At 40.5% G+C, this 27818-nt stretch overlaps 2 protein-coding genes across 15 annotated transcripts in view; one reads left to right on the forward strand and one right to left on the reverse strand.

Annotated features, from left to right (window-relative positions):
- Positions 1-1292, reverse strand: part of rbm6.L (RNA binding motif protein 6 L homeolog) — a 38445-nt gene extending 37153 nt beyond the window's left edge. For 7 of the 10 annotated variants that reach the window (XM_041590771.1, XM_041590770.1, XM_041590769.1 and 4 more), the window contains exon 1: positions 1153-1292. The gene's annotated coding sequence lies outside the window, so the exon portion shown is untranslated. Of the gene's footprint in view, positions 1-1070; positions 1133-1152 lie in introns of those variants that run through there. The other 3 variants (XM_041590763.1, XM_041590764.1, XM_041590766.1) reach the window with 3 other exon arrangements.
- Positions 1232-27136, forward strand: mon1a.L (MON1 homolog A, secretory trafficking associated L homeolog). Of its 5 annotated transcripts, none has more exons than XM_018258955.2 (7): positions 1236-1369; positions 3972-4044; positions 10201-10456; positions 14054-14500; positions 15460-16225; positions 17483-17630; positions 25787-27136. In XM_018258955.2, the coding sequence occupies exons 3-7, from the start codon at positions 10345-10347 to the stop codon at positions 25925-25927; spliced, it is 1614 nt and encodes a 537-aa protein (XP_018114444.1). In that variant the 5' UTR covers positions 1236-1369; positions 3972-4044; positions 10201-10344; the 3' UTR covers positions 25928-27136. The 5 variants fall into 5 exon arrangements, with proteins under 5 accessions (XP_018114443.1, XP_018114444.1, XP_018114445.1 ...); XM_041590772.1 differs by lacking the exon at positions 1236-1369 and adding an exon at positions 1444-1462; XM_018258954.2 differs by lacking the exon at positions 3972-4044 and having other exon boundaries at positions 1232-1369.
- Positions 27137-27818: the final 682 nt, after the last annotated feature.

Genomic DNA, 27818 nt, shown 5'->3' on the forward strand with positions numbered 1-27818 from the left:
AGGAGAATAAAAAGGTTGAGTGAGGAGAGGAGGTATAGTAGTTTGGAAAGTGGGCCCTCAGCCTAAGTTTTTTTGGTGGGCCCCTGGCATCCCAGTCCAACACTGTCTAGGAAAATACAAATAAGGTTAACCCCTCAAAAAATGATTTCATGGACAACTAAAGCTTAAAGTGATCCTATCATTTATCAGAGCCCAAGTCACATGACTTGGGGTAGCTGGGAAATTGACAAAATGTCTAGCCCCATGTCAGATTTCAAAACTGAATATAAAAAAATCTGTTTGCTCTTTTGAGAAATGGATTTCAGCGCAGAATTCTGCTGGAGCAGCACTATTAACTGATTCATTTTGAAAAAATGTTTTTCCCCCATGACAGTATTCCTTTAAAGAAAGCTACATATCATGTAAATGGCCACCACAACCCTTTCACAGTAAAGTTTTGTGGCACAGAAGATGCCAATAGGCAATAATTTTCTCTGGGCTGCTGTCAGCTGAAGTTTAGAGACCGACTCACAATAAGCTGTATACATAGAACATAAAAATCATTATAAAGCCACGTTATTAATAAATGTATTGGTTTCTCCATTACATTACTCCGAAAGACAAGTGCATTCTGTAACTCCGCTTCCGACAGATGTATCCTCATTTTCCATAGACCTCCCCCCACCCCCAAGTCTATATTCTCAGCAGCAATGCAGAGCACACTGAGCATGTGCGGTGTCACAGGCTCTCTAAACACGGCCTAGCAAAAGTACAAAATGGAGAGTGGTTGCAGACAAATATGAAGGCCTGGGTCTTTCCTGTCACTGAACTATTGCTACAAGTTCAGTATTGTAGCCATACTCTATGCATTTATTAAGCTGTAGCTCTCCTTTAATCATGGTCTGGTTATATTTGGAAATATGTGCTGAGGCTGGGAGAAATAATAAACAATCCAAAACCGGAGCCAACATCTTAATAACCATCCATTAAATATTTCAGTGAATCCAAGTACTACAACTCCCAGCATGCCCTGCCAGTCTGTGCTACACCAACAACATACAGTCAAAAGGCCATGGTTGCTAAATACACACTTGCCGTTTATACCCCAGAGTCGGCTTCCCATTTTATATAAACGCACTTGATACCAAGACACAGACTAAACGCTCCACTCACACCAACAGGCGTCTCCAAAAACCATATATACGTGTATGTATAGTGTGACGACGATCCCTCTCTTCAGCACTCCTTCTCCGCTGCCCATAAGCTGCTGTTCTCCTCCTCCTCTTCCTCCTTTCCACATAGAGCGCGCAGACACTTCCGCCCAGGCCGGAAAAAGGAGGGACTATGCTGAGGCGCAGGGTACGACGGGAATTGTAGTCTCCCCGTGCAGGTAGCCTTAAAACGATGATTATAATCTTATAAGAGAATTTGTTAAGGCTGCTAGTGCTTCTGGGAGATGTATGTGGTGTATCGGCAACCTGGGGTGAGCTGAAGTGTGATGTGATGGGGTTGCAGAGAAAACAAACATGTTTAAACTTGTGTTCAGACTAGGGTTGCCACCTATTCGGTTTTGACCTGAACAGTTCAGTTTTTGTAAGGCCTGAGCTTTCTGTTCGGTTTACACTAATCTGGCCAATATTTTACATGAAAAGCATTTAAATACTATGATACTCGCCTTTCTTTTTATTACAGATAGAAAAAAAAGCAAATCAATCAAAAATAAGTGTTTTTTTTGGAGCATTGCTGTATTTCAGAGCTTTCTGGATAACTGATTTCTGTATAATAGATCTCACACCTGTAATTAACGGATTGGGCTTAATCATCAGGCAGAATATAGGGTTGCCACCTGGGCATCAATACTTTGAAAACATTTGATTGAAATCCAGCCAGTTGCGTCTAAGTGATGCAATAACCTTGCCTTGGTGTCATAACTCCACCAACATCCTTGTGCCCACCTCTGATGTCATCATGCCTGTTCCCAGGGGCGATCCGTGGGCTGCTGCCGCCTGAGGCGGCAACCCCGATGCCACACCCCTCTACCGCTCCGCGCTTAAAAATTTAGCTTCGGAGCAGGTCAAAACGGGCTGCATCGCTAGCGCAGCAGCGCGTACTGCGCTTTCTGCACTAGCAGAGCTGAATTTCAAGTTTGAAATCCAGAAATTCGGCTCTTAAAGTTACAGGAGGCAGCTTTTTGCCGCCCCTTGTAACTGGCCGTTCACTGCCGCCTGAGGAATGGCCCTGCCTGTTCCTATATCACTGCCTCACCCCCTTTGTTATCTGCCCTGCCCCCCATGTTCGGGTTTAGCCATCAGCAAAGGTGGCAACCCTAGTTCAGACTAAGATGACTGTGGCTGAAAAGAGTAGGTAGTGTGTCGGTAAAGGGCGTTGGGAGGGATTCGGAGGGTTCAATATCTGATAAGGCGTCTGTTTACAGTAGTCCCATAATTACATAAAAACATAGATATATATTTATTATATATAATATGCCTAAGAGTAAAGGGCTGAACAGAGAACATCACCTGCTGTAATCTCTACCATAAAAATTGTGCTTAATGTAGGGTTGCCACCTTTTCTGGAAAAAAATACCGGCCTTCCTATATATTTATCTTTTTTCCCTATTAATAACATTAGGATCAACCATCATTTTTACCGGCCAGGTGGCAACGGCAACTCTAGTTTAACTGGAGCCTGATGAACAAACTGGCTTTAAGGTTATTTGCAGATAGGGTTGCCACCTTTTCTGGAAAAAAAATACCGGCCTTCCTATATATTTATCTTTTTTCCCTATTAATAACATTGGGATCAACCAGGTGGCAACCCTATTTGCAGATGTCATGCCACTCAAAGCAGTATTCATCCATTTCTGACTGTAGCAGAAGCCATTTTGTTTCCAGGTGAATCAGCTGTGTCTGCTACTTTGTTTCAGAAGTCACAGGCAGTAGTGCAGAGGATACAGACAGACACTTTAAACCACTTACATGATCGAGGCCTTTTTCTGCCCATATTCAACTGAGGTGGATCTTTCGGTTGGAAATTTATTTCCACACATTGTGGTGCAGGCAAGAGAGCAGAGCACAGGTGCAATGCAACTTGATGCACCAGCGCCACAATGTGTATGATCTCAAAGGAAATTCAGGTCTGCGTTCCCCTGAGCTGAAACACATGAAAGATCCATCGTAGGGAAACACAGGTTTAATGTATGAGGCCTTAGAATTACATTTATCATTTATTTATCTTACTTTCATCATGTAGAACAGGTTTTGCGTGGGCACAAAAAGGATTTTATATTATATATAAACACATACATACACTGGAGGGCCATTGGCCATGTCTAGAGCCTTGGGTGCTTGTATTGAAAGAAAGACACAAAAATATGTGTTTTGCAGCTAAATCCAGCAGCAGGGGAATACTCCTCCCTTCCATGATTGGAGCATGTGCAGACCCTACTGTGCATTTGCTGATTAACAAGGAGAGGGGTTGGAGGTCCTGTGTCTAGGGCCCGCCATGGTGGCCCATTATATGTAACACAACATAGTAACATAGTAAGTTAGGTTGAAAAAAAAAAAAAGCCCATCAAGTTCAAACTTTTCACTCTATTTTAACCTGCCTAACTGGTAGTTTTAACCTAGAAGGCACAGATTATATCTGACTCTCTCTACAGATAGTACTAAAGAATTCCCATTTAAGAGTTGCAAATGGGTACACTGGATCCGAGCTCAGATTTCTGTGCTCATTTTAAATTGCCATTGGAAATGAACGCTTGTTTTATTACAGTAGAAATGTTAGTAGTAACCTGCACTCGAGGTTAGCATAAATTTATAAGATAATAACAAGTGTCACATGACCGCTGAAAGCTTTTTCCTATGGCTAACACAGTACGACTGTTTACTGAGGTGTTGCTGTATGCATGAGTGACCATGTAAGAATAACACAGCCCATCACAGCACCAGCCTTAAAGCTTACTGAATTTCAGTGCTATTCTTACATCTTAGGGTAGAACTACACGGATGTTTTCGGCGCGGTCCGACAAAACACCGGCATCAGATCGGATGCAACGGAAATAAGGTAAGTAATGGAAATGTTGGATGAAGTTGCAGCGCTAATCCGACGCGGCACGACTGTCGGATGCAGACGCAGTGTGCAGCTTCTGCATCCGACAATCGCGTTGCGTCGGATCAACGTTGCAACACCACCTGACAATGCATTCACTTACTTTATTTCCGTTGCATGCAATTTGACGTCGGCACTTTACTCCCTACCTAGAATAGAATGCCTTCCATTTTCTGATGACTGCATTCATTATATCATTGGGTCTGACCCTGCTCAATCCATGACACCATTGTATGTGTTTATGCCCATTTTATAATGTAAAGAAGGGGACCCAACAGACATAAAAGTGTGATTTAACGGTCATTAAGGGGATGTGGCTTGTGGGAGAGTGGGCAGGATTTGGGTGGATTGTGGGTGGGGTTTTGGCAAAATGTGGCATGACTAGGCTGGGGTGTGGTCATGTATGCTCTGAATTTTTTTTTATCTTTTGGGTGTCCCATTCTGCATGTTGGTAGGACAGTACCTGCTTTTAATAGCACTGGTGATTATGACTTTTGAAACAATGTAGCAGAAGTCAGCTGGCTAACAGTACTGTAAACAAAAATGTAGGGCCGATTTCTGCTATATTGTTTCAAGAGACAGAACCAAAAGAGCAGAACGGGACAGAGACATACTACTTTAATTTGCAATTATGTAACTTTAAAAATATAGGTATGGGATCCCTTATCCAGAAAGATACAAATTATGGAAAGGCCACCTTCCATAGTGTCCATTTCAAGTTAAATTTTGTCTGTAATAATAAAACAGTGCCTTGTATTTGACATGAATTCATATTGGTGGCAAAACAATCCATACATTTATTTAATGTGTAAATGATTTTAAGCAGACATACATTCTGGTGATCCTAATTACTAATTTGGATAAGATTCCTTAGGTGGGAAAACCCCAAGTCCCAAGCATTCCAAATAATAGATCCTATACCTGTACTGAATAACATATGTAAATGTATATTGGAAAGTTGCTTAAAAAAGCCCTACACAGGTAAAGGTATCAGCACATTGAAGCAGTCCTACATAGGCTGGATATATAGTGAATAAAGAACCCCCTCTTGTAAATTATAAGCATATTATAAGTTACCAAGGAGTTTCATGACCATATAAAAACACAAGGCCGAAGGCCTCCGAGGTAACATCTAATATCCTCATATTTTGCAACTGGGGGTACTTTATTAATTATAATACACAAATGTCAGTGAGTCATGTGACAGAAATGACATCACAACTCACTGTTTATAACAGAACTCACCGTTTATAAGGATATAAGTTACAAAATATTCATAGCAGTGTTGGACTGGCCCGGTAGAACACCCGGAAAAAAAACCCTCTCCCGAAAAAAGTAATTTCAGCTGCGCACATCGTCGTTTGTGCATGCGTGTCATGCGCTCTGAGTGTTGCTGAGGGGCTCTGTGTGCGCATAAGTACCTTCATGCACGGCAGTCGCAGGAGGGGGACGGGGGTTGGAAGGGGCCCTAGTCAGCACCCCCGGTGGGCCCCAGGCCCCCCAGTCCGACCCTGTTCGGACTTTTGTGTAATATATATATATATATATATATATATATATATATATATATATATATATATATATATATATATATATATATAAATAATCATATTTAATAAAAGGAAAAAGCATGAATGGTATATTTGCTAAACTTTCCCTTAGGATGAACAATGTTTTTACAGGCAAGTATGAATCTTATTAGCATTTTATCCAACATAAAGGCAAGTAGCAGCATGGGCTGCAGAACTGGAGACTGGGGGGGAGCAGAGTCTCATATCCTTGGCATTCAGAAAATCGTTTCCATAGGCTTTATTGTATACTTGTGGAATACCCAGCTCTGCTGAGCAATAGCAATCGCTGCTGCCATCAAGCTGATATTGAATAACAATGTCAAGTATCTCTTACTGGCAGCAAGGCTGAACAAAAACCTAGCTAAAAACAGTATATTTCAAAAGTAAACAGCTTACTGTGAAACATGCACTACTTATAATTGGAATGTACATTCATTTCCACATATGCTTGCTAAAACTAGCCCCAGTCAGTTACACAGTGCCTTACATTCATTTATAACTAACAGTGGTCTTACAATGATTTAACAAACAAGTCATAAATGTATGGGTTGTCAGTGTTGGCTGCTTTTCCCTATAAAGTGGATGCCACACTAACTCCAAAAACTGACATTTTTTTACACCACCTTGGGCCTGATGCAACTCATTGAAGACAGTAGGACACATTCAGGTGGCAAGGACTTTGTGGTGTGAATATAAATAGGATTTGTTGTGTCATCCATAATTTACTCATATGGATGAGTATAGAGGCTCAGTTTTTCTGGATTACTCACACCCTCATTGCATCCAGCGATGAACTGGGTTGTCCGGGGCCCACAACATCAAGGGCCCCCCTTGGATCTCAAGGGTCCCACTATGGACTTCAGCTTCCCCCTTCTGGGCCTTTACCCCTTTCCTCCTGCTTAACTTGTGGCTGTGAATCAGTGGTGGAGTGTCCACAGCATCCACAGGGAGCGGGTCTGTGTCGGCCCAGTCCTACCCTGATTGCATCCTAAATATAAGTTGTTAAGCACAATTTACCATTAGCAGTGAGTTACCAGAGAGACATCCGTTTCTGCATGTTTCCATCACTCAGAAATTGAAATTAAAGGGATATAAACCCAAAAATAAAATTATGCCTAATGAAAGAAAATGTAATTCCTAGCAGCTTTCCAATATACAATTATTACTTTTTTTCAATGCTTTTAAAAGCTATTTTGAAATTTAATTGCAAATTTTTGTCTGCCCCTGGTTCTGATATTTTTTAAAACAATTTAGCAGAACACAGCTCTGCTCCAGCAGTCTGGTCTGTTAATCAGGTGGCTTCTGCTACATTGTTTCCAGAGACCAGCATTGGGTCAGAAGAATACTGTTTACATTTACAAATGTCATTGAGAAGTAACATAATATTTAAATGTATGCATACGTTGTATACAGTACCAGTCTATGGGGATATTTACTTGATTCGTTCCCCATTTTTTTTAATTAAAGGGGAACTCCACAAAAACATTACTTAAGCTTTTTGAAAAGTAAACATCAAGCAACTTTGCAATATACATCAATTAAAAAATGTGCAGACAGTTCCCTAAGCCTAGCCCCCTGCTCTTCTGCTGATCTTTCTGACTACTTTGCTGAGCTGGCTGACTACTGTTACTTTGTATCAACAGCCATCTATCGGGTGCGGGTCAGGGTTTTCCTAACCCACACCCGACCCTAACTTGCCCTGCTCCAACTTCGCCCGCCCGCACCTGCGCTTCCGGGGTCCTTTTATAGACGCCACAATGACGTCACAAAAGGGGCGTGGCGAGGAGACTATAAAACCGGAAGTCGGAAGCCAGCATTTGAAGGTGGCAGCCCACACATCACTACTGCACACGTGATTTCAATAAGGAACGGAACATCACCGTGCAATGCATTTTGGGTTATGTAGCTCCTGCATGCTGTCTGTAAGCTGTGGAGAAGTTGTTACAATGAGTAACATAAGTGTTTTAGTCCCTCCTTCCCTGCCAGGATTTCAAATGATGCAGAAAGAGAAGAACTGTTAACCAGCTGGTTTGCAGCATAAAAAATGGCATTTATTCATACTTTTTGAAGAAACCGATAACGGTGATGGATATATTAGGGGTTTCTTTGTTATGTTGGCCTCTTTATCAAATTTTGGTTTGGAAGCCGGAGTTCCCTTTTAAAATAATCACGACCTAACTCCCATCCATGAATTTACCTAATTTATCAAAAAATTAGGTCGAAACAGTCGGTGCTGGAAAAACCTTGACAGAAATCTTGCAACTTTTTTTAATTTGACGCTCAAATCATACAACTTGTTTGAGTTGTCACCCGAAAACCTTGACTTTTTCAGATTATCGGATGGAAAACCGCTACAGATTACGATGGCAAGAAACATCTTTAAATTGTAAAAGGGAATCTGCCATTGACTTCTACATGACTTTGACAGGTTTTAGCTGGAGTATTTTCAGATTTGGATTTTTAGCAGCTTTGGGGTATAATAAAGTTCTAAAAATTGAGGTTTTTTCACAAAAAATTTAGTTTTGCCCATTTAAAAACTCAATCAGAAAAATTTGTGGTCTAATAAATAGGCTCCTAAGTGTAGTGTTCACGTTATTTTGGAAATACTCTACTGCTTTCATAAAAAAAACGCAAGCAAACAGGGGAAAGTGGTTTTGTGTTAGTGTCTGTGTAATATAATGTGATTCTCTAGAAACTACAATTACCACAGTGCACTGGGCTGTGCAGGGACTGACCTTTAAAACGTACATGAGAGTGAAAGGGAATTCTCCTGCTGGCAGGATCAGGGAGAGTCGACTGAATGTATCGTAAGTAGTGTGTTCTGCAAGATCAGCGGGCCAAGCTATTGCACTGGCAGATGTGACAAAACCAATTTAAGGTATGGGAACAAATCAAATTAGTATTAAGGTCAAATGAGTTTGGCATAGATTACAAGATACCCCTATTTTCTGTTTGTAGAATCCTTATATCTCTATGCATGTATGTATGTGTATAATATTTTGGCATGGCGTTCTGCATTTTTATATTCATTTATCTGGGTCTTTATGCAGATTTATTCACACCATGCATCTCCAGTTACATGGATAAAGATTTTATCTAAGGAATGCAATGGAATACAATGGAAAACCTATGGGCTGAATTCCCCTGTGCTGCATATGCTGTAATAAATGTTGCAAACGTATTTAAGGAAAGTAAAGGAGTTAAAGCTAACTGGTTTCCAGATAAGGGATCCCATACCTGTACTGAACTTTATCAATCTATCTATATTATGTGTGTAGTTTTGTGCAGAATGCAGTGGAATAAGTTCCTGGCCTCCATTTGTAAGGCTAATGTCACCCTTGTGACTTTTCTTGTGATCAGACGTTATGGAAAAATATTGGTGTGACATTTCCTTTGAAACTTTGCTGTGAGAATTTTGGATCACTGAAAAGATGCAGTTATCAGGTGCTCAGGTTAGTTTTGCCATACAAGCAACTGACTGCCTGTGATTCACAGCATCAGTCCTTACTTGGAGGAGTAGTATGGCCACTATAGGGAAGGTAAGTGGAGTAGTCACACTGAGGCTCTAATACTAACTTAAAGGGGGCTGTTCACCTTTTGAGTTAACATTTAGTATGATGTGGAGAGCGATATTCTGAGATAATTTGCAGTTGGTTTTCATTTTTTATTATTTGTGGTTTTGATTTCAGCAGTCTGGTTGGTAGGGTCCAAATGATCCTAGCAACATGCATTGATTTGTATAAGAAACTGGAATATGAATAGGAGAGGGTTTGACTAGAAAGATGAGTAATAAAAAGTAGCAATACATTTGTAGCCTTACAAAGCATTTGTTTTTAGGTGGGGTCAGTGACCCCTATTTGAAAGCTGGAAAGAGTCAGAAGAAAAAGCCAAATAATTTAAAAACGATATAAAAAAAAATAATGAAGACCAACTTAAAAGTGAACCACCCCTTTTAACAAAGATATTTTTATTCTGGGCATCCATGGGTCTATAAAGGGGAACTGGCATTGCCATAAAGAAACACCTTGGCCAGATTCTAAATGAAAATGAATGAATGATGTGTGTTGTCAGGAGTGTGATACATTGCATATGTTAAAGGAACAGTAACACCAAAAAATTAAAATGTCTTAAAGTAATTAAAATATGATGTACTGTTGCCCTGCACTGGTAAAACTAGTGTGTTTGCTTCAGAAACACTACTATAGTTCATATAAACAAGCTGCTGTGTAGCCATGGGGGCAGCCATTCAAAGCTGAAAAAAAGAGAAAAGGCACAGGATACACGGCAGATGACAGATAAGCTTTGTAGTATACAGTGGGATTCTTCAGAACATATCTGTTATCTACTGTGTATCCTGTGCTTGCATGGCTGCCCCCATGGCTAGACAGCAGCTTGTTTATATAAACTATAGTATACTCAGAAGCAAAAACACCAGTTTTACCAGTGCAGGGCAACAGTACATGATATTGTAATTCCTTCAAAACACTTTCATTTTTTGTGTTACTGTTCATTTAAGTATCACTACCTGTTATTATTTCAGGTTATGAGGAAGGATAGTGGTGCCGATAATTTCCTGTCCTTCGTGAGAAAGCATCTAAGTGAAGGGCGTCTGTAGTTTGGAATGACCATGGCTTGATATGAGACTTTGTCCCCTACGGTGCACATTGATTCAGAAGTAAGCAAGATGTCGCAGTGCCAGGCAGCCATTTCCACTGATGCCTTATCTTTACCAGAAAGTCAAGATTCTCAGAGGTCTGCTAGTCCTGCCCCCACACTTATCCAAGGCACCGAACCAGGTCAGTACATTATGGTTTAAACTTGTGTTGCACCTATATAAATTCTATATTATTATACTATATAATACTATACTATAAATGATTATACTATATTATTATACTATATTATACAGGTACGAGACCTGTTATCCAGAATGCTCGGGACATGGGGTTTTCTGGATAATGGATCTTTCCGTAATTGGGATCTTCATAACTTGTCTTCTAGAAAATCAGGTAAACATTAAATAAACCCTATAGGCTGTTGTTTTCTTCCAATAAGGATTGAGGGGCAGATTTACATAGGGTCCAGTATCGAGGGGTAATTAACCCTCGATATTCGACTACCAAATGTAAATCCTTCGACTTCGAAGTCGAAGGATTTAGCGCTATTCCTACGATCGAACGATCAAAGGAATAATCATTCAATCGAACAATTAAATCCTTCTAATCGAACGATTCAAAGGATTTTAATCCATCGATCGACGGATTTTCCTTCGATCAGAAAATTGTTAGGAAGCCTATGGGGACCTTCCCCATAGGCTAACATTGGCCTCGGTAGGTTTTAGGTGGCGAACTAGAGGGTCGAAGTATTTTTTAAAGAGACAGTACTTCGACTATCGAATGGTCGAATAGTTGAACAATTTTTAGTTTGAATCGTTCGATTCGAAGTCGTAGTCGACGGTCGAAGTAGCGTATTCGATGGTTGAAGTAGCCATATTCGACCATTCGAAATTCGAAGTATTTTTTCTTCTATTCCTTCACTCGAGCTAAGTAAATGGGCCCCTATGTATATCTTAGTTTGGATCAAGTACAAGCTACTGTTTTATTATTACAGAGAAAAAGCAAATCATTTTTAAAAATTTGGATTATTTGGGCAAAATGGATTCTATGGGAAACAGCCTTTCTTTAATTCAGAGTTTTCTGGATATCGGGTTTCCAGATAACAGATCCCATACCTGTACTAAATATTATTATCGGTGCTCTTCTGTGCCTGTGTCTGGAACCACTGTGTTGGTCAAGGTGCAGGCACATGGAACAGATTTCGGTGCTAAAAGGTGCAGGCATAGAAGATCGATCATAAGGGTTGATTCTCTGCCGGCTTTTATCCACAGGTTGAGATTCAGCCCAGTGTACCTTGGCCTTACAGTTACACCCAAATTTATAGGGCTGCCAAAGAATATTATCCCCAACCAAAGGTGCGGTCTAATAGAGCCCATAATCCGGTTGGGGGTAACAGTAGTTGTCTGTTACCTTATATGAAATAAAGCATCATTGAATTTTACCACTTTCAAGAAGTCTGTAAAGTGCACATCCACGGTGCTGCTATGGGTTCGGGGAGCAGCACCCGGACTGATATTGGAGAGCTGTGAGTGACCCTGTTTTTGAAATTGCATGTATGATTAAACAAGCAGCGGGTTACCAGTGTGCCTTGGTCTTACAGTTACATCCAGACTTAAAGGGCATGTTGTGGCACATGCATGCGCATAATAAGCAAATGCCGCAACTTGCTCATTATTCACATGCGCGTGATGTCATAAGTGAATTATGCCCATGTGCTCTGACCAACATGGCAGCTTGCACCAGGAGCTCCTTCCCAGGGTGAGTGTCCTAGCTCTGGCAGGGGGCAAGCTACTGTTATCGGTAACTCCAACCGGAGTGCAGGCTCTACTTTAAGCAAGGCACTGTCTGTGATGCCGCTCAAACCTATTTGTTTGAGTGATCAACCTATGGCTTGACCACATCAAAACTTGCGTTAACTTGTTAAAAGAGATTCAGTCGTACTACCATCCGTGGGTGGGTGGTGGGGGTTAAGTTGTTAGCTCCCCTAGTGATTCCAGTGGTTACCTGCTACCCTGTAAAGGCACGCCTCAAAAAATGTAATAGGCCGGGTTGCACCTCCATCTTTTTCCAGCATTCTTGCTTGGGTGAGCACATGAGCAGTACAGAACTGCACATTGGCCTACTAGGACTGATGAAGGACACCTTACAAAAGAAAATGATGGCAAATCTCTTTCATTTTTTGAAGAAGAGAAGTACCAGCCCAGTGTCTGGTACCACTGTGTTGGTCGAGGTGCAGGCACATGGAGTAGATTTCGGTGCTAAAACAAGTGAGTATAGATTTCAGCTCCGAAATCTGCTACCCTGGTTTCAGGTGCAGGCATAGAAGATCAATCATAAGAGTTCATTCTCGGCCTGTTTTTATCCACATGCTGAGAAACAGCCCAGTATGCCTGGGCCTTACAGTTACACCCTGAACAACATTCCACCCCCAGTGATTTTATCTTTCCATCTCCTTTAAATATTTTGGGTCAATGAAACCTGAGCACCAAAACAATGTATAGTGTAAAGTTTTACTTTAATTCAGAAGGTTATGGTCAGTTTTTCTTTGTGTGCGGAGATGTTTGTTTCCTGGTAGACAATTGAGTGTTTGTAGTCCCTTCCTCAGGAAATAAGAATGTAGCACTCTGATGTTCCAGTTCCTGAGTGACTTATTCACTCACTGTAACATGATAAAATTAGGAACTCCACTGCTGTAGCCTTAGACTCATGTCATGGGGTATTCTGTGCTAGTGTTTAAAAGCCGCATTTGGGTGCTTCTCTACTGTCTTAAAGACACTGGCAGAGAATAATGTCCTAATGTTCCTTACATGGCCATTTCATTTAGAAATTTGGCCAGTTTTGCAGCCTGATCACTTGTGGCTATATGGCCCTAGTTTCCTCTAACATTTGTTCAGATCTCTTAATTTAGGCCATTGGGCCAGTGGATCAGGTATCACCAAGGTTTACACATGTATGGCTACCTTTATTCAGGGCCGGATTTTCATAGCGAGCACCCCTAGGCCCGCTGACATTTGTCGCCCCTTCCCCTCCCTTTTATTTGCACAAATTTTCATCATTGGGACCAGAGCACCAGATTGGCACGCAGGAAATTTAAATAACTATCATATCTCCTGCTCATTCCCCAGTGTTTCTGAACCAATGTGGTTGGGCAGCATGCCGTCCCCTTGGTGGCCTTTCCACAAATCCACGCCTGCCTTTATTCTCTATAGAGTTTTACTTTACATGTGCTGTTCAAGTGCTAGGAGCATAAGCATAATGAGGGGTGCAAAAACAAGAAACCTCTGAAGCTTGTGTTTGGCATTGTAGACAAAGATGCTGGAGCTCATTTATCAACCCTGGGCAAATTTGCCCATGGGCAATAACCCATGGCAACCAATCAGATTGCTGCATTCATTGTTCTACTTGTAGCTGGTTTCAAAAATCTAATCATTGATTGGTTGCTATAGGTAATTGCCCATGGGCAAATTTGCCCAGTATTGATAAATGAGCCCTGCTGGCTCATAATCTAAGAAGCAAATACAAGTGCATGTTTGTTGGTAAGTTATATGTAGGTATTTTTATCAAATGCATTTTTCTTGATGTTAGACTTTGTACTGTAGAACTTCAAAACTTACTGCAGCAGGTGAGCATGTAAAACTTCATACAGTTTTTTTTTTTTTTTCCAGAATTCAGCAGTGAAGCATTTGCTCTTTCAGAACCCTTTTCTTTCTTTCTATTTCCCTGCACAATGCATTTTTGTGCATTTACTTACCCCTGTGTTTTGCATTTTTTCTGCAGGGGCTAGTCAGGATGAAGCAATGTTTGTCCATGCTCAGTCCTATGAGGATCTCACTGGAGAAGGGGAAGACTCTGTCCCTGGGAGCCCAGGTGTGGAGGGTGCAGTGGAGCCCAGTAGCATGGAGCAAATAAGCGAGGACTTCAGCAAACTCAGCACCAAATTAAGTTCTTCAGATCAGGAGACACCGAATGAAGTAGTCAGCACTGATTTGGGCCGGAGGGAATCTATTCGCTCCATAGGCCAAGAAGAAGATGAAGAGGGTGAATTTAAGGCTCTGGATGCCTGGTACAAACATCAGAAGCATGTATTTGTGCTGAGTGAGGCAGGAAAGCCAATATACTCTCGCTATCGTTCAGAGGAAGCCCTCTCCAGCATTGCAGGTGTCATGATGGCTCTTGTGTCCTTTATAGAGACGGAGAAGAATGCAATCCGGTCCATACATGCAGGTCAGGAACTACACTTTTTTTTTTAAAGCTCATTGCTGACACATACATCTCATTAAGCTTGTATCTACACCATAAGAGTTTTCAAATAACCTGACTATTGCATTTTGTAATTGCCTTTATCATAACAGGATTCCGGATTACCTGTACAGACATTGTAATATGATTCCAAATTATGTACACACACACACCAATAAGCCACCATCAAATATGTTATCTGTTGCTGCTGGATAGAGTACAGTAGAACCCTTATTTTACAACCCTGGATTTTTTATTTTTTCACTGTTTTATGTTCTACTTCATGTGGATAATGGTCAGTGTGGATATTGGTCATTTTCCGTATTTACTTCAGACCATGATTAAGAGAATTAAGATGACAATCAGCTGAATAATAATGAGAAAGCATTTCCAGCTAGTGGCAGACAAATGTATTAACTGAAGCCACCTCTGTTTACAGGTACAGACAGTTGTTATCCAAAGGGACATGATACTTAGAGATTTAGAAAATTATACATATTCTGCATGGCTTTCTTCAGGGTTGGACTTGCCCCCCGGCTCTTGTGGGCCCCGCCGGCCCAGATCTGCTCCCTGACGAATCGCCCTATCTCACCTCCGTGCACCGACCTCCTTTTACTGGGCAGGTTGCGGCAAATACAAAGTGCGAGCATGTGTGCAGGGGGCACAGCTTGGCAGGGGACCCGGAGGTGGGTGCCAACTTTGCATGGGACCCAGAGGGGAGGCCCTGCGACAGGAGCCTGGTCGGCCCTGGCCCCCCAGTCCGACCCTGGCTTTCTTACTGAATAAAACAAGAGTATTCCCATGTCTGAGAGATTATGTATTCAAATATTATGCATGTAAATTAAAGTAAACATGTCAGGGTCAATTTAATTAGATGGTTTTAGTAAACCTCATTTATTCAGACCAGACTTGCTAAGCCTATTTTTTAATGTATTCCTTAACAGATGCATACAAGGTGGTGTTTGTGCGTCGTGCCCCCCTTGTCTTGGTTTCTGTGTCTCACACTCGGCAGTCAGAACAGGAGATTGCCCAGGAACTTCTCTATGTTTACTACCAGATACTCAGCCTTCTGACAGGAACTCAGCTTCACCATCTTTTTCAGCAGAGACCCAGTTATGATTTACGCCGTCTTCTCTCAGGATCTGAACGTATAACAGACAGCCTACTAGACTTAATGGACATTGACCCAAGCTTTCTTCTCGGAGCAGTACGCTGCCTGCCTCTTGTATCAGGAGCAAGAGATGCTTCTAGTTATTGCCTCCAGCATGCTAAGGCCAAAAGCTTAGTATTCTCGATTCTGATGTCCAGGAATCAACTCATTAGTTTAGTTAGAAGGAAAGAGCATTATCTCCATCATATTGACCTTCACTTGCTGTTCAACCTTGTCACCTCCTCCAGTTCATTTAAAGAAGGAGAAGCATGGACTCCAGTTTGTCTGCCCAAATTCAATCCTTCTGGATTCTTCCATGCCCATATCTCCTATTTAAGCCAAGATCCTGAACTCTGCCTGCTGCTGATCTCCATTGACCGAGAGGACTTCTTTACAGTATCTGACTGCAAAAGGAGGATTGTTGAGCGGATGGAGAAGCGAGGCTGTTGGGGCTCATTGCAAGAGGCTTTAAGAAGTCCATTTTACTCTGTTGCCCAGGTTGATGTACCAGAGCTTCGTCACTTTCTTTACAAATCAAAAAGTTCTGGTCTCTTCACGTGGTAAGTAGGGTTGAAAAGTTACTCATTCTAATATCCCCCACAATATTGGTGGTTTTATTTGTGAATAGTTTGCAAAATAGCATTCATTTACTCCAATACTTCTGCTGATTTTTAGTTTTCATTTAAGTTTATGGCTGGGCCAACCCCTCAAACACTAGCACTTGGGGTAGGAAGAAATAAAAGTAATACTCTGCAAGTCTTGCCTGCCCCTACAATTTTTATAACCTCAAGGGCAGGGGTCCCCAACCATTTTTACCTGTGAGCCATGTTTATATATAAAAATAGGGGAGCAACATACACATGAAAAAAGCATCTAGGGATGCCCAATATGGGCTGTAATTGCTTATTAGTTAGCCCCTATGTAGACTGGTAGCCTACAGTTTGGTCTGCTTGGCAGTACACAAGTCTCTAAAACTTGCATCCAAATCAGAAATCCAAAATTGAGCACCTGCTTTGAGGCTACTGGGAGCAATATCAAAAGGCTTGATGAGCAACATGTAACTCACAAGCCACTGGTTGGGGATCACTGCTCTAGGGTCAGGGGAAATAAATGTCCTTCACTGTTTGAGATTGAGTACATTCCCTTCAGACATGATGGTAAATATGTGTAGCCAGTTGGCTTGGGAATCCCATAAAACTCACCACAGTAGTTTGGTTGTACAGGAATGGCTGTTTTGAAGGAACAGTTCAGTGTGGGTAAATAGATAGACTATGCAAAATAAAAATGTTTTCTAATATACTGTAGTTAGTTAGCCAAAAATGTAATGTACAAAAGGCTTGAGTGACTGGATGTCTAACAGAAAAGAACACAACTTGCTTTTCAGCTCTCTAACTCAGAGTTAGTCAGCGAATTGAAGGGGGGGCCACATGGGGCATAACTGTTCAGTGAGTTTGCAATTAATCCTTAGCGTTCAGCTTCGATTCAAAAGCAACTGTTTTGACCGAAAGTCACTGATTGGTTACTGATGATTGGTGGACACCAAGAGAGCTGAAAAGCAGGAAGTAGTGTTCTGGCTATTATGTTAGACATTCAGTCACTGCAGCCCTTATATATTACATTTTTGGCTAACTAACTATATTGAATTTTTTTTTATTTTGCACATACTATCTATTTACCCAGTTTACATTTTTACACTGAACGATTCCTAAGACTGGGTATGTGACTTTACTAGACAATCAACCCCTCTTGGCTACTGTAACTTGGCATTTGGATCTTTGAAAGTGAAGTAGTTAAAACAATCATGTGATGTTTTCCAGTCCAGCAATGGATGTTCCCTATGACACAGATGAAGAAAGAAGGCGACTGCTGGCTCTCTATCAGTACCTTCACAGCAAAGCCCACTGCAGTTCCCATCATCTTACTACCATATACCACATGGGACCCCATGAGAACATACTGACTTGGGTAAGGCTAGACTGCTCTCCATCTTGCACAAACACAAATATTGTCTAGAACAGTGATCGTCAACTTGCAGCCTTCCAGATATTGCTATAAGCTACACTAGAAAGGCAAAGGGTGCTGTCATTTGCAGTTCACCATTATTTGTAGGGTCCGCAATGTACCAACTTGTCTACAAGATTTTGTTTTATGAGAAGGAATTGCTTTAATTCTTCTGAACTAGGCTAAGAAGATTATTGTGTGTATTATTGTTAGGGATGCACCGAATCCAGGATTTGGTTCGGGATTTGGACAGGATTCGGCCTTTTTCAGCAGGATTCGGATTCGGCCAAATCCTTCTGCCCTGCCGAACCAAATCTGAATCCCAATTTGCATATGCAAATTAGGGGTGGGGAGGGAAATCGCGTGACTTTTCATCACAAAACAAGGAAGTAAAATAGTTTTCCCCTTGCCACCCCTAATTTGCATATGCAAATTAAGGTTCGGATTCGGTTCGGTATTCGGCCGAATCTTTCACAAAGGATTCGGAGATTCGGCCGAATCTTTCACAAAGGATTCGGAGATTCGGCCGAATCCAAAATACTGGATTCGGTGCATCCCTAATTATTGTGCATTTATTTTGTCATGTTTCCTTAATAACCACCATGTTTATTAATATAATAATATTAATATTTATTAATGTTTATCAGCATGAATCTGTCCCATATTTCCAGTAAATCTGTACAAAGCTAGCTTGACATCAGCCCATATGTGGGTCCAGAACAGATTACAGATTTCCTTGGTGAACTTTAAAGGGAAACTAAACAGCCTTTATTTTCTTTTCATTATCTCTCGACTCTCGTCATAAGGCTGCTGTACATGTCAGCATGTATACTGGCCCTAGGATATAAAATGTATCATCCTATGCTCTCTTTAACACATGGCCAGTGATTGTGGTTGCCACCCTATCTGGGAAATGTTACTGGTCTGCACGGCGTTGGACAACGGCATAATTGGGCATAGAATATCAGGATCGGGCCAGGTCAAGCATCTGGATGTGGAGAGAAAAATTCATGGATGTGAGGGAATAACAGTATTTGTATTTATATAGTTTTTCCTCTACAGTTTGGAATTTTGTCAGCTGTCTGGTTGCTAGGGTCCAATTTACAGCCAGACAGGAATATGAATACGAGAAGGCCTTTTTTATTATTTGTGGTTTTTGAGTCATTTAGCTTTTTATTCAGCAGCTCTCCAGTTTGCAGTGTCCAAATTACCCTAGCTACCATGCATTGATTTGAATATAAGACTGAAATATGAATAGGAGAGGACTTTGTATAGAAAAATGAGTAATAAAAAGCAGCAATAACAATACATTTGTAGCCTTACAGAGTATTTGTTTTTTTAGAAGCGGTCAGTGACCCACATTTGAAAGACAAAAGAAGTCAAAAGAAGAAGGCAAATAATTAAAAAACTATACAAAATAAACAATGAAGACCAACTGAAAAGTTGCTTAGAACTGGCCATTCTCTAATATACTAATGTGAACCACCTCTTTAAGAGAATTACCATGCCTCTGAAAACAAATGTGATTACTACAAAAAGTAATGTGATATATTTCCAAAGTGTGAACTTTGCTACCTTTATTGATTAGGCAAGGCCGTTTTTTCAGTGTTCTATATAAACCTGAGATCAAAGAAGACCTGTCACACAGAGTTTTTGCAGTGTGCATATATAATTGAGAAAGTTGCTTTCTTTGCATTGCAAACATTTACCCCCCAATAACAGTAGGTGTCAGTCTACCACCATCAGTGCTGTCATTGCCAATCAATATGCTATAAAGTGTGTATAGTTCCAGCTCTTCTGCATAGTTACCCTGTTGCAGTGTTTCATTTGTATTCAATTAAATGTAAGATAGGGGGTTTAAAGGGGCGGTTCACCTTTACATTAACTTTTAGAATGGCTAATTATAAGCAACATTTCAATTGGTCTTCATTATTTATTTTTTTAAATTATTTGCCTTCTTCTTCTGACTCTTTCCAGCTTTCAAATGGGGGTCACTGACCCCATCCAAAAACAAATGCTCTGTAAGACTACAAGTGTAATATTATTGCTACTTTTTATTACTCATCTTTCTATTCAGGCCCTCTTCTGTTCATTTGCCGGTCTCTTATTCAAATCAGTGCATGGTTGCTAGGGTAATTTGGATCCTAGCAATCCGATTGCAAAAAATCACAAACTGGAGAGCAGCTGAATAAAAAGCTAAATAACTCAAAAACCACAAATAATAAAAAATGAAAACCAAATACAAATTGTCTCAGAATATCACTCTCTACACCAGTGATCCCCAACCAGTAGCTCGTGAGTAACATGTTGCTCTCCAACCACTTGGATGTTGTTCCCAGTGGCCTCAAAACAGGAGCTTATTTTTAAATCCCAGGCTTAGAGGCAAGTTTTGGTTGTATAAAAACCAGGTGCACTGCCTAACAAAGCCTCAATGTAGGTTGACAATCCACATAGGGCTACCAAATGGCCAATCACAGCACTTATTTGGCACCCCAAGAACATTTTTCATGCTAGTGTTGCTGCCCAATTCTTTTTACTTCTGAATTTTGCTCACGGGTTCAAAAGGTTGGGAATCCCTGCTCTACACCATACTAAAAGTTAACCCAAAGGTAAACAATCCCTTTAAAATATTCAAAATATTTTGGTTATTGGTAATAGGATTATAGTCTAGGAAAAAATGATACGTAGTAGATAGGGAGAAATGTTTAGTTTACTTGCCGGTATTATGTGTCTGTGAGTGCTTTTGCATTAACCCCAACTGAATTTAGTTGTAGTTATTTAATTATGGACTAAAGTGGGAGTGTGTATATTGCGGGTATGTGAGAAGCCGGTGTAGATCTTGTCATATAAATGTTATATGTGGCAAATATGGTGTAGTAGTGTAAGGGGATTACTCATAGAGCTGGCTGGCAATGGGCACCATTATTTATATAAAGCAGGGCTATTAAATATGTATGATCTTTAAAGGGGAACTATCCTGAAAATAAAAATTTAATATAAGCTTCATCATACTGAAGTAAGAAACTTTCTAAATACAATCAATTATATATTCTGCATCATTTCTAAAATAATCCATTTTTTCTTCACTATCATCCTCTCAGTATTTGTTTCTCTTCATTCTCTCTTCATGCAGGAGTTGGGTGTCAGATATTCATTGACCGGTAAACGGGCCATAGACGCAAAAATCTTTCCCCGATATGCCACTAACGGGCATGGCTATATCGGGGGTAATCTGAACGTTCGGCCCTATGGCCGAACAATCGGATTACGATGAGAGCGCAATGGGCTCCGACGGGACGGTCGAGACAAATTCAAACCTGTCCGATCGACTAAACGGCCGATCTCCGCCAGACAAAAAATGTCGGGTCTCTCCACACACAGTCCGAAAATCGTATGAATCCTTGATTCGTACGATAGGATCTTTGCATTTATGGCCACCTTAAGATCCAATATATCTTATAGGGGGGGCTTCCTTTCCTAGCAGATGTATTCGAGCTCACTCAAATAACTGATTCCAGTACAAACAAAATAACTGACTTTTGCACAAATCCTGCATCTAGAGAGACATGATGTCTGGGGATTTTAATAAAAAAAAATCTTAACGATTCAGCACTAACAATGGCCGATGTTCAGGAGCCTTCAAAGGCGCCAATCAAAATTTACGGCTGATTGACAAGCCGACTGATATCCAAGTCTTCTGCAGATATTGGTCGGCTCATCTCCCACCATACACACACCGAATATTGTACAAATATTTGTTTCATTCGATATTATCTATAGCCACCTTTAGCTGTTGATGAACTACATCTCTTTGCACCTCATGACAGCCTTCAGCCTGACCAAATGATGGACTGCAGAGTGAAGTTGCACCCAAAACATCTAGCAGCATCTGTTTTAGACATGGATGCCTTATTATAATTAGGGATGGGTCTGAAATGATGTGAATAGATAAAGGAATGCTACACTCTCACCACATAATCATTAGTGCATCATTGTGGTAAGCTTTTACAGCATGTTTTTGTAAGAAAAGCATTTGTTGTTCTTTTCATTAAAGCTATTTGGGGATGCTGAGAGACTGGCTAATAGTCCCTAAAGGAGTTGATAAGTAGAGGTAATTTGAACAGGAGGCCATTGTTCCCAGTGATTGCTCTGCCACCTTTTACTGGTTCTTGGGATTAAGTAAAATTCATCCTGGGGTTATTAGGAAGGGGGTGGTATCAATTTTTTTAATTGCTTTTAGAGCACTGGAAAAACTTTGCAGCAACATGGCTGAAATTGCTACCTCGTCCATAGGTAAAAGCTGGCCATAGACGCAAAGATAAAGTCATACGAATCTTCGTTCTTTGCGATTTTCGGACCGCGCGTGGGTCGTCCCGACATTTTTGGTGCCATGGCAATTGGTCGTTTAGTTGATCAGACAGGTTAGACGATTTCTGCCGGCTAACGCTAAGATCTCTGCATGTATTGCCTATCTGACGATATCAATGGGTGACTGTCACTACTATTTGTCAGACATAACTTTCATACGATGGCCCGAGCATCGTCTGATTTGTTCTTTGTGCTACTTTATTTAAAGGACAAGTAAACACCACCTTTGCAATATACATTCATTACACATTTTCTGTGGTTTTGTAAGTTATTTGTGTATGTATTGCTATTAAAAGCAGTGTTTGTCTCTTTCTATTCTCTGCCCTGGTCCCTCAGACTGGTAATACAATGAAAGACAAGGCAGCTGATTAACAGACTAGGAAACCAAGACTTTTGCAACATTGTTTAAATGTTTAAAAAGTAACAACCAGGAATCATTCCAATGCTGCTTTCAATAGCAATTGTTTTTGTTTTGTTTTTTTACAAATAACTTTAAAAGCACTGAAAATGTATAATTAATGTATATTGGAAAGTTGCTTAGAATTATGTTTTCTTTCATTAGGCACATTTTTATTTTGGGGTTGACTTGCCCTTTAATCTGAATGGTTAGTGGTAGGTTGGGAGATTGTAAAGCACACTCGTTCATCGGTGATCCCTTTGCCTTAACGATCCAGGTGTCTGCCATAGACAGTGCATTTCTAATCCAGAAGGAGTCACACTCCAGCGCATTTACCAACATTGGGCAAGTTTGCACCTGAGCAGAAACCCACAAAAACCAGTCATTTAGAATCAGGGGCATAACTATAGAGGAAGCAGACCCTGCTTCATCTGGGGCCCAGGACTTATAGGGGGGCCCAGTAAGAGTGGAAAAATCCAGCAACACTTCTATCCTGGAAAAAGTTAAATATCTGTAATGTTTAATACATAAATAATGTGATAAAATCACACTAGGGGCTAGGGTGACTGGTAGCTTGTAGTTTACACCAGTCCTGAGTAGACGTGATTAGAAAAAATATCGCTGCAGCACCTCTTTGTTGCAAAAGTGAAAAAATGTGTTTATTATGTCAGAAAAAATAGGCAACGTTTCGGGCTTAATCTCACCCTTTCTGAAGCCCTGAGGGCAAATGGGTTAGCAGCACCAGCAAAATCCTGGCTATACGAAGTGTGTACACTCGCTGCCTATAGCTTTGGTAGGTATGTCCTTGTCTTTACTTATTTCGCTTTAGCTTATTATTATTATTAACATGTATTTATATAGCGCCAACATATTTTGCAGCTTAGTGCTCAGAGGGGAAATGTTTACCCCATTTATTACAAAAAAATTCCATGAACCAAAAATCTTCATGACCAAAATGTGTTTCATTGTATAAATGTAGGTTCATTTCTTAATTTGTTCCAGTCTATGACTTTTAGGTGTACAACTAATAGATAAAGGAGTTGAAATATAACTTTAAAGGGATACTGTCATGGGAAAAAATTTTTTTTTCAAAATGAATCAGTTAATAGTGCTGCTCCAGCAGAATTCTGCACTGAAATCAATTTCTCAAAAGATCAAACAGAGCAAATCTGACATGGAGCTAGACATTGCCAATTTCCCAGCTGCTCCAAGTCATGTGACTTGTGCTCTGATAAACTTCAATCACTCTTTACTGCTGTACTGCAAGTTGGAGTGATATCACCCCCCCCCAGCAGCCAAACAAAAGAACAATGGGAAGGTAACCAGATAACAGCTCCCTTACACAAGATAACAATTGCCTGGTAGATCTAAGATCAACACTCAATATATAAAACCCATGTCCCACTGAGACACATTCAGTTACATTGAGAAGGAAAAACAGCAGCCTGCCAGAAAGCATTTCTCTCCTAAAGTGCAGGCACAAGTCACATGACCAGGGGCAGCTGGGAAATTGACAAAATGTCTAGCCCCATGTCAGATTTCAAAATTTAATATAAAAAAATCTGTTTGCTCTTTTGAGAAATGGATCTCAGTGCAGAATTCTGCTGGAGTAGCACTATTAAAAACATGTTTTCCGATGACAGGATCCCTTTAAAGGAGTTGTTCACCTTCCAACACTTTTTTTCAGTTCAGTTGGTTTCAGATTGTTCACCAGAAATAAAGACTTTTCCTAATTACTTTCTATTTTCTATGTGTGACTATTCTTCTAATATTGAAGTGTAAAGTATAATTTTTCACCTTCTAAAGCAGCTCTGTGGAGGGGGGTCGCTGACCCTGTAAATTGTTATAAATTGATATATTTTGTTGATACATTTCTTATCTTTGTCCCTGCTGAGCAGAATCCCTGAGTTTCATTAAAGGGATACTGTCATGGGAAAACATGTTTTTTTCAAAGAACATCAGTTAATAGTGCTGTTCCAGCAGAATTCTGCACTGAATACGTTTTTCAAAAGAACAAACAGATTTTGTTATATTCAATTTTGAAATCTGACATGGGGCTAGACATATTGTCAATTTCCCAGCTGCCTCCAGTCATATGACTTGTGCTCTTCAATCACTCTTTACTGCTGTAAAGTGAGTGATACCCCCCCCAGCAGCCTAACAACAGAACAATGGGAAGGTAACGAGATAGCAGCTCGCAAAGATCCGATCGTACGAATAAATGTACGATCGGACTTTCCCGTCTCCAGACCCTCCACTAACCATAAAGATCAAAGTCTTACCATTCCGATCAAATAAAGTAGTAAAAAAACAGATCAGCCAATGTACTACCTCTGACAGCAATCGTACGATAGTTATGTCTGACAAAGCTAGTGACAGTCTCCCACTGAAAATCCTATGATTGGCAATACACGCAGAGATATTATCGACAGGCGACAGAAATTTTCTAACCTGTCCGATCGACCAAACGACCGATCTCCACCGGACCGAAAATCGTACGTATCCACGATTCGTACAATCGGATCGTTGCATCTATGGCCAGCTTAACACAAGGTAACAGCTCCCTGGAAGATCTAAGAACAGCACTTAATAGTAAAAGCCAAGTCCCACTGAGACTGATTCAGTTACATTAAGTAGGAGAAATAACAGCCTGTCAGAAAGTAATTTCATCCTAAAGTGCAGGTACAAGTCACATGACCAGGGGCAGCTGGGAAATTGACAAAATGTCTAGCCCCAAGTCAGATTTCAAAATTGAATATAAAAAAATCTGTTTGCTCTTTTGAGAAATGGATTTCTGTGCATAATTCTGCTGGAGCAGCACTATTAACTGATGCGTTTTGGAAAAAACATGTTTTCCATGACAGTATCCCTTTAAAGGCAGCTGTTAGAATTGATAAATAATTGCTAATACTCCAGAGATGCTGCTGAGAAATGTAACTAAATGTTGCAAAACTGTAACAATCTGCACATTAATTACTGAGCTGCCAGACTGAAACACCAGAGACAGGAACATTAAACTTAGATTTTGAAAAAAATGGTAAAAAATTGTAAACTCATTGAAAAAAGACTAGAGAACAATCTGAAATCAACTGAACTGAAAAAAGTGTTTGGAAGGTGAACAACCCCTTTAACAGCAATATGTCTTGATTAATTTATGTTCTTGCATGTAATACGTGTCACTAGTAATATATGGGCCTATCCTCTTTATTATTAGGTGTCAAGTCTAATTAATGTATCATATGGAATAGCAGTGATTTGTACCAGTATCTCTGCACAATTGCACTCCCTTTGTAAGTTCTTATAATACAAATATACATTTTAAAGTATCAAAATTTTGGCCTTTTTTTTTTTACAGGTGACCGATGCATTTGAACTCTACGTTTGTTTCAGCCCTTTGGCAACCAAATCCACAGCGACCAATGGCGTCTCTCGCCTCTTGCGCTGGATTCGTAAAGAGGAGGATCGGCTTTTTATTCTGAGTTCCCCTACCTACTGATACCGCTTTTTGCAAATGCTCTTTTTTTTTTTCAACTACCCTGAATGAAAGAGGGAAAAAAAAGTTTTGCTGTCTAGTCCAAAAGGGGGTAAGAGGTTAAGCGTTCAATTAAAAAACATACATTCCTTCACACGGTGCTGAAGCTTAGGGTTACCAGAACATTTGATAATTCAGGGACACGTGTAATAAATTCATGTTACATGGCTGCACTTAGAGCAGTCCTTGAAGCTGGATATTCTAGACATGTCTAAATGTTTAAGTGATCTGGTGACCCTAATTAAGATGGTCAGGGAACCATTTAAACTTACTTCACTGGGGAGACAACCATCTGTCCAGGGATATGTAAAGTTTGGCACTACAAAGCTGTTGTACAACTACAGCTCCCATTGCCCAAATTGTAGTTCAATGAGAGCTGAAAGCTGCCTCTCCCTTCTTCTACCTCACCGAGAGAAACACCCAGATATTATAGTTGGTTCCTGCCAGAATGAAATTGAATCCATGCCTCTAACTGGTTTATTGTCTGGCCTTCTTGCTTTTGGAAATATATAGCTGCTTCCTCCCAGCCTTAATGCATTCCCTGTCTAGCTGAGAAAAACAGACACAGCACTGGTGTCTCATATTGCATTTCCTAAACTGGCAGGCTCTGGCAAATCCATGACATGGAATGGGTTGAGCCAAAACAGTAGCTGCTGATTTTCCTCTGTGAAATACATTCCAGTATCATGTCCCTGTCCCGTTCCCTAGGGTAAGGTCACACTGAGAGATTCGGCGAGATTTAGTTGCCCGGTAACTAATCGCCTCTTCTTTGGGGCGACTAATCTCCCCTAACTGCTTCCCCCTGTCTTCCGCCTGCTAGAATGAAAAATTGACTGCGGCATGGCAATCGCGTTGCTTCGTTTTCCGAAGTTGCCCGAAATTGCCTCACAAGGAAACTTCGGGCAACTTCGGAAAACGAAGCAGGCAGAAGACAGGGCTAAGCAGTTCGGGGAAATTAGTCGCCCCAAAGAAGAGGTTAGTTGCCAGGCGATTAAATCTCCCCGAATCTCCCAGTGTGACCTTACCCTTAGACATGGGCTAAAACCTTCCATGAGAAAACCAAAGAAAAGAATGGCATTTAATGGTTTGTATACATCTCCATGATCAGCATGTGTTATAAGTAAAAAGTCCAGTATTAAGATGTTAAATTAAAGCTCTGTTTTTCTTTTTAAATTTGACCCAAGTGCAATTATTTCTCTTTCATGGTTAAATAGCCACATGGAATTGAGAGGGAAAATGTGAGAGTATGTCTGTGTGCTGCAGTGTCTGCATCTTTTTCTAAGGGGAATGAAAGTCTGAATAAACGGGGATTTCTGAAAAGGTAACCCATGTGAAAAAGTAAATTTAATATAAGCTTTATCATGCTGCATTTAGAAATTAACCAATTAACCATGCTGTACCATTTATGAAGTAATTAAGTTGCTCGTCAATATGAGGTGCAGAAGTGGCTGCCTTATCCTTATAATTTCAGTTCACCAGCCTGAACCTGGAGACATTTCAGTTAATGTAAGGTATGGTATCTTTCCAATTTCCATCTTTCTCTTTTTAGATTCTGAACTGGCTTGAGGGCTGTTCGTTCTGCAGCAATACCTATATTATCATTCAGTTTTCAGATCAGCCTTGCCTCACATTCATGCCATACCACACCCACTTATCACAATACTGCGCTATGCCAACTGCTGACTTACTGTATGATTATTATAAAATTACAGGAAAGAGGTGATTCAGAAGAATGTCGTCAGCAGTAAAGATACAGCTGTCTGTAGTGCACATTCATAGGTGTTTTTACAATAGTTTTTTTTGTTAAAAAAAAAAAGGAAGCCAGTGACCCGCAGCTAAATGAAAAACACCTCAT

This window comes from Xenopus laevis, chromosome 4L (genome assembly GCF_017654675.1).
Source record: "Xenopus laevis strain J_2021 chromosome 4L, Xenopus_laevis_v10.1, whole genome shotgun sequence".
NCBI classification, from domain to species: domain Eukaryota; kingdom Metazoa; phylum Chordata; class Amphibia; order Anura; family Pipidae; genus Xenopus; species Xenopus laevis.